Source organism: Rattus rattus, chromosome 8 (genome assembly GCF_011064425.1).
Source record: "Rattus rattus isolate New Zealand chromosome 8, Rrattus_CSIRO_v1, whole genome shotgun sequence".
Classification (NCBI taxonomy): Eukaryota; Metazoa; Chordata; class Mammalia; order Rodentia; family Muridae; genus Rattus; species Rattus rattus.
In genome coordinates, this window is record NC_046161.1 from 91,779,629 (window position 1) to 91,787,106 (window position 7,478).

Here is a 7,478-nt window from a genome sequence, read left to right on the forward strand (position 1 = left end):
CCACCCTTTCCTGCTTCCGGTGGTCCACTTTTCCTTCCCAAAAAGTCACTCTTCCACCTTCTTGTCTTATTACTTAAAACAAATAAACAAACTAACCTAGATTCTGCCATATGAGAGAAAATAGCATTTGCTGGAGTCCTACTCAACATAATGATTTCAAGTTTCATACATTTTTCTTCAAATCACATGATTTTATCGTTTTGAGACAGAGTCTCTCTGTGAAGTCAAGGCTGGCCTGGTCTCAAACTCACAACAATGCCCTCCGCCCTCCCCAGGTTATGGCATTAGTCAAGCATGGTCATTCACATCTATAATCTCAGCAGTAGGAGGCTGAGGTAAAGATTAAGCTGGAAAGAAGCCTGGGCTACGTCATCAGCTCCAGCTGTTAGAGTTGGACCCATCTCGTTACTTTAAAAGAAAAAAAAAGAACAAGAAAGAAAACAGAACGATTATGGAACTAGACTAACTAAAGCCCTGTGTGTCTATGTATGTGTTTGTGTGGCGTGTGTATCTGTGTGTAGGTATATTTGTGTGTCTATGTGGTTTGTGTATATGTGTATTTATATGTGCATGTATTTGTATGTACATGTGTGGGCATCTGTGTAACTGTCTGTCTGTCACTGTATGGTGTGTATATCTCTGTGCGGGTAAGAGCACCAACTGCTCTTCCAGAGGTCCTGAGTTCAATTCCCAGCATCCACATAGCAATTCACGACCACCGTAACTCCAGCTCCAGGGGATCCAGAGCGTTAGTCTGTGTGGCTGTCCATGTGATGTGTGAATTTGTGTATATGTGTGTGCATCTGTGTGTGTACTTTACATATATGTTGCCACTGGGATTTGAACCCAGGACCTTGTGAATGTTAAGCATGAACTGTATCACTGAGCAAAACCCACAGCCCCAATTAAAATAAGTTTGAAAGAGCTCAAGAGATGACGAGATGGTGACCTGTGTCGGATCCCCAGAACCTATGTAAAGGTATGAGAAAATCAACCCCACAGAACCGTTCTCCAACCTCCATACGGGTGCTATGGCATTCACTGCCCCAATAATAGAAAAATAAATTTTTTTTTTTGGTTCTTTTTTTTTCAGAGCTGGGGACCGAACCCAGGACCTTGCGCTTCCTAGGCAAGCGCTCTACCACTGAGCTAAATCCCCAGCAAATATTTTTTTAAAAGAGTAAGAGTGGGGGTTGGGGATTTAGCTCAGTGGTAGAGCGCTTGCCAAGGAAGCGAAAGGCCCTGGGTTCGGTCCCCAGCCCCAAAAAAAAAAAACCAAAAAAAAAAGAGTAAGAGTGAAGGACCAATCCACACATTCAAGACTGACAGTAATTAAGACTGCATGTGGGGCTGGAGAGATGGCTTAGCGGGTAAGAGCACCAACTGCTCTTCCAGAGGTCCTGAGTTCAATTCCCAGCATCCACATAGCAATCCACCGTAACTCCAGCTCCAGGGGATCCAATACCTTCTTCTAGCTTCCAGGGCACATGCAGCCAAAACACCCTTACATGTAAGTAAAATGTTGTCTGAAGCCGTTTAAATCATTTCCTATGTTAACACAAGACAGCACCACACAGCTCTCTGGATGGTATAGGTATGTAGTTAAAGATACAAAATAAATCCTGGCAAGGACAGAGAAGACAGATCCCTCATAGACTGCTGGTAGAATTGTAAATTGGCACACTGATTCTGAAAAAATGGCTTGGCAGTTTTTTTTTAAAACTAAATATGCGGGGTTGGGGATTTAGCTCAGTGGTAGAGCGCTTGCCCTAGCAAGCACAAAGGCCCTGGGTTGGGTCCCCAGCTCTGAAAAAAAAAAAAAAAAAGAAAACTAAATATGCAATTACTATCTGACCCAGTAGTTGTGATCTTGGGTGTTTATCCTAGAGACATGGAAATTTCTGTTACCTAAGATGTGCATCTGAAACTGAGCTGGAATGGGCCCCGAGTGTCTTGCAATAGGTGACTTTCTACAAAAGGTGAGTGTTACAAAGGGTAGCGTAGATAAAGGAAGGGGGCTATGAGCAAGGAACCCAAGGACTGCTTGCTGGAGGCTCAGTGTGGCAAGGAAACAGATTGACCGCTGCAGCCTCCAGAAGGGACACAGTGATGCTAACAACATGAGGCACTCCTGTTACTCAGAGCAGCTGCACGATAGCAGAGGGAGCTCCTGGATGCCCTCATCCGTCCTTCCATGCATCCGCAGCCACAGCATGACTGTGAAGTAAGACCGAGATATAACTGCAGGGTCACTGGCTACGGTCAGTCTCTAATCAGTTCCTCCAGTTTTCTCCCTCCGTGCTCTCTTTTCTTTCTTCCAGGAACTAGCCGGGATTCCCCGTGTAGCTGTCACGTCTAGTTAGTCTCCCCCAGTCTGTTCTCAATCTGTCTTTGTCTTTTATGACCTTGACATTTCTGAAGTGCACTGGGTTAGCCGTTTTACAGACTTGCTCTCAGTTTGGGTCTGTCTGTTGTCACCAGGCTTCGGTGAAGTTATAAAGGGTTGCTTGTTTTATTTGCCATTGCATCCCGAGAGTGACAGGATGGTGCACCAAATCTAGTTTCTTCAGTATCCTTCACGAACTTCTCAGAGACTGATGAAGGTCCCCGTTCCCCATCCTAGTTTTCCGGGGATGGTGGAGAGATCAGTCTTAGGCTGTCCCTTTCATCATGTTAGCTGGAGAGAGGTCTCAGCTCGGTGACTGCACCCCGAGGGAGATCTTCAGGTCAGCGTTGGTAAGACACTGACTCCAGACAGGCTGCAACGTCTCCTGGTCTTTGACCTCATAGTAAGATGCGTGGCTCCCTACACTCTAGGTTGTGTCCGTCAACCACTGCTCTGCCCTATGAAGTCCAAACACAGTGAGCGGAGTCTGGTCTGAGGTGGTGAATAGTCTCTCTAGCTGAATGAGGGTGTTGCCGTGTACCTTGATGCAACAATGGCGTATGTGTCCCCAAGGCCTAATATGCTCCACTTGGCCCTCTTTTAGGAGGTCCACCAAAACTCTCAGGTAACGTCTACCATGCATTCTTGCTGTGGGCACTCATTTCCACCTTTCTATGTGCTTCAAACCAGGGCAAGCCCAAGCAACCGATTGCAAAACGTTTGTCCGCGTTTGCCTTGTATGCACAGGACACAGTATCAATACGTGCAATTATCAGATGTTAATCTTGATCTGCAAAACTACCAATTTACTGTTAAAGTTGCTGGGAGAGACATGTGAGAGTATGTAAGCTCCTTTCAACCTTTCATACGTTGTTGACAGCCGTTGGTTCGGCAGTCACTACAGCTGTGATCTGAATCTTTTAACTGCACTGGGGTTCTCCCCTAAGGGAGAGCCAGTCCTCCTCCACTACTGGTCATGTTTCCAGTGATTTACGTAGATGAATAGACTCCTAGGCACTGCTTTCATTTTACGGTTAAAACCCAACGCTACTATTGTTTGCTTTGTTATTGGTTGTTTGCTTTGTTATTGGTTTCCAGTGTCAGCCTCTGGAAACTCAGGTTGATCCCTGTGTCCATTTTGCTATTGTCGCCCCCTCCCACTCTTTCACCATTCTCCTCTTGTCAATCTGCTTTGGTTTGGGGTTTTTTTTGTTTGTTTTGCTTTGCTTTGATTTTAGTTTTTTGAGACAGGATCTATGTAGACTTTGATGACTTCAAAATCAAAAAGATCCACCAGCCTCTGCTTCTGAGTTCCGGGATTAAACGCATGCATCGCCACAACCAGCCCTGTCAGTAGACTTTAAAATAACTCTAGACCTCCAGACTTCAAAGACAGTGCAAACCCCAGCCAATGTTAACATCTTATGTAGACAAGATGCCGTTATCAAAACCAAGGAACACTGTGGATCAGTGACCACAAAAAAATCCCAGGCTCCATTTGGATTTTGCCAATTCTTTCACGAACAACTGTTTCCATTCCAACATCCAACCCAAGATGCTCTGCTACCTTTGGGCCCCCGTCCTATTTTAAGCACTTCATAGCTTGCCACACACTGCTCCTGTCTCATCTTGCTTTCCCCTTGCCCAGTCTTGTAAGCATCCACTTCTCTACAGAGCCACACCCAGGGAGTTTCTAAAATGCCGGTGTCTAGGCTGCTCCCCTGGTGAATTTTGAACCTATGGCCATGCAGCCTTGGCAGTTATATCTGTGAAAAGCTCCCCAGGTCTCCAGGCTTCATGAGAGACCAGAACACTGATCCTACTTCCGGTGGATAAAGTATAGTTTGAAATACGTTAAACCCCAAATGTCGAAGGTCTCAGTGTATTTTCTTGCAGACTTTATGTTTACTATAAACAGGTTTTGTTCATCCCGAATTAGCACCCAGCTCAGAGCCCATCACAGACCAGGGGCTCAGACACTAAGTGAAGGAAACTGAGCAAGTGAACCCCACACATCTTGACTCCCATAGAGGTCAGCTTAGCCTGGTGGTTCTCCTAATCTCTCAGCCATTGAGGTCATCCTTTTAGCTGCTCTAAGATTCACATCTCGGAAAATCTTAGGTGCAGGGGGTGGGGCGCAGCAGGAGGGCATCCTCCACTGAGCCACGGGGCAAACTTTCCAGGCAGAAATTGCTGCATCTCTTCCTACCTGGATCCCTGGATCCCTCTGGTCACCTCTGCTTGTTTGGTTCCCCTCTCTCACCATCCTTTCCTGCGACAGTCTTTTTTTTTTTTAAAGATTTACTTATTTGTTCTATATAAGTACACTGTAGCAGAAGAGGGCATCAGATCCCATTACAGATGGCTGTGAGCCACCATGTGGTTGCTGGGATTTGAACTCAGAACCTCTGGAAGAGCAGTCAGTGCTTTTAACCGCTGAGCCATCTCTGCAGCCCCCCTGCCACAGTCTTTAAGGTAAATGCATTGGGAAAGCCACACATCCCTTAATCCCTTCACTCTGTTATCCTTCCTTTGTACTCCACAGAGGACAGAGCGCAGAGCATTTGTCTGGCGCTGCTAAATCAGAGTCAAACTCCAATTCCCCCATTGATCAAATACCAGGACAAAGAACGGAACCTTTCTGAGTCTTGGTTCCTGGTGTAAAATGGGGCTTATCAGACCCACCTTGCAGAGTGATGTGTCTGAAGAGCTTTTACCGTTAATCCAGGGGATACAGTGTACCCAGGACCATGAGCCATGTCTAGTGGCACAGGTTTAGAATTCTACCTACATGGGAGGGGGAAGCAGGAGTGCAAATTGAAGCCCTGTCTGGGTTACAGAGCAAGCTCAAGGCAGTTTGGAAAATGTAAGGGAACCCTAACTGAAACACGGAAAGTTACAAAAAAAAAAGCAGGGACAAGGGCTCCGAGAATACGTTCAATAGTAGAGCGACTGCCTCAGAATGCATTAGGTCATAGGTCCAATCTTAAGAGAGAAAGGGGAGGGAGAGGGAGAGGGAAAGGGAGAGGGAGAGGGAGGGAGAGGAGGGAGGGGAGAGGAGAGGGGAGAAAGGGGAGAGAGGGAGAGGAGGGAGAAAGGGAGAGAGGGGAGAGGGAAAGGAGAGGGAGGGAGGGAGAGGAGGGAGGGAGGGAGAGGGAGAGGGAGGAGAAAGGAGGAGAGAGGGAGGGGAGAGGGAGAGGGGAGAGGGAGAGAGAGAGGGAGAGGAGAGGGGAGAGAGAGAGGGAGGGGAGGGAGGGAGAGGGAGAGGGAGGGAGAGGGAGAAAGGAAGGGAGGGAGAAGGGAGGGGAGAGGGGGAGGGGAAGGAGGAAGAGGGAGAGGAGGAAGTTAGAGGTAGGCAATTGTGACTGTCATTGTTATTAGCAGTAGGAAGCAGTTTCCTAAATCACCCACTATTATTTGGAAAGGGTTAGGGTTAGTGAAGTAAGACATCTTTACTCTTCGGCCAAGGGATCTAGTGAGCAACAGAAGTTCCTTCTGCATTTGCAAAGTTTGCCTGCATAGTCCTGAGCAAATGCTCCAAATTGCATTGCATTAAGGCAACCTTAGCTAAAGCAAGTATTTTCTAACACCACCATTTGCATTACCAAAAGATAAGAATGGCTAGCATTTGGGGCAGGAGTGTCTGAGTTTTTAAAAACTTATTTGTACTGTCTTGTTTTGACCCCTTAAAACTTTAAGGTGGCTGCTATAAGCATTTCACAGATGGAAAAAATGAAGTTATATGACCAGTGGCTAAACTAGTAAGTCACAAACACACACAGGCACGTGGGGGGCGGGGAGAGTAGCAGGAGGACCGACAGGCTGGCAGACAATGACCCATTTGCCATGGGTTCTGAGGATTGACCTTAGTTGTCAGGCTGGCCAACAGAGTGCATTTACCTACTGAACCACTTCAACAGCCCCTATGGGAAAATGATAACAATGAAGGCTAAGGCAAGAAAAGAGTAACAGAATGCATCGACTGTGCGGACAGCAAGTGGCCGCGTCTACAGTTGTTTTCTGAAAGGAGTGAGACATAGGCTCAAATAGATACAGGATGATCCCACATAGACAGACGACAACTGAGCAGAGTGTGGACCGCGTTTACTGAACCTTTGGAACGCTGAAGGTCTGAGGGCCAGGAACACCGTCCATTTCTATGTCAGCTACACTTGGAAAAGTTGCCTTAGTGCTCAAGGCAACGCACACACACACACCACCAACGCCACGAAGTAAGCGTACGCTGGAGTATTTAAACTAGAAATCTCTCCTAAACGCAGTTTGACTTAAAGAAACACTAACAGGTAGGAAAGGAGCTGCAGTTCCGGAACAATAAAGAAGGCAATTACAAGGAGCCAGGAGTGGAACAGAAAATTATGCAATCTTCCTGGGAAGGAAAATGCCCCAAACAGAATGTATTTCTAAATGTTCATACCATTTAGAAAAGTACCTTTTTCTGTAATGATCAAGAGAGAAATCTAATTTTTATAAATCTTAGGCTCAATTTGAAGCTTATAAATGTCTTTTTGTATTTGTCAGAATTTTTAATCATTTTAAGTGCCACGTGGAAATAACTGCTGTAACTATACCTTAACCCTTCAAATGCCAAACGAAACAGCAAAACGCACTGAGCTCTGCAGACCATATCAATGACATTTTTCCAAATTGTTCTGTGGATGTCAGGAGGAAATTTTCCAAATAAAATGCAGGCATCTGAGATTTGAAAAATGGAGCTAAGGTTTTTGAAAAGACATTCTAACTCAACCCAAACACAGGAAACTATTTGTCACCTTCTTAACCAATACTCAAGGCCCAGGCTGTCAGTTGTATTTAAATTCATTCTTACCAGTGAGAAAACCTGAGGTCATGCTGTAGAAAACCCACATGATCGGACTTGTCCACACTCCTTGGAAAGCCATCGTGCTGGCCTGTTGGGTGAGGATCTCTGGCAAACTCAGCTTGCCCTGAAACACTGTTTTCTTCCAGAATGAAGCTGTCTGTCCATGCTGACCATCTTGCTTCAGGAAGCAGATGCTGGTGCTGAGGTCAGAGTTGCAATGAAGCTTGACTCGCTCTGAAAAGGAGAGCTGGC

General features: G+C 46.1%; 1 protein-coding gene across 1 annotated transcript in view; it reads right to left on the minus strand.

Annotated features, from left to right (window-relative positions):
- Nucleotides 1-7,478, minus strand: part of Il20rb (interleukin 20 receptor subunit beta) — a 30,586-nt gene extending 23,108 nt beyond the window's left edge. The window contains exon 1 of the mRNA XM_032911323.1: nucleotides 7,233-7,478. Within this exon, the coding sequence (XP_032767214.1) occupies nucleotides 7,233-7,305 (73 nt within the window). The 5' untranslated portion in view covers nucleotides 7,306-7,478. The remainder of the gene's footprint in view (nucleotides 1-7,232) is intronic.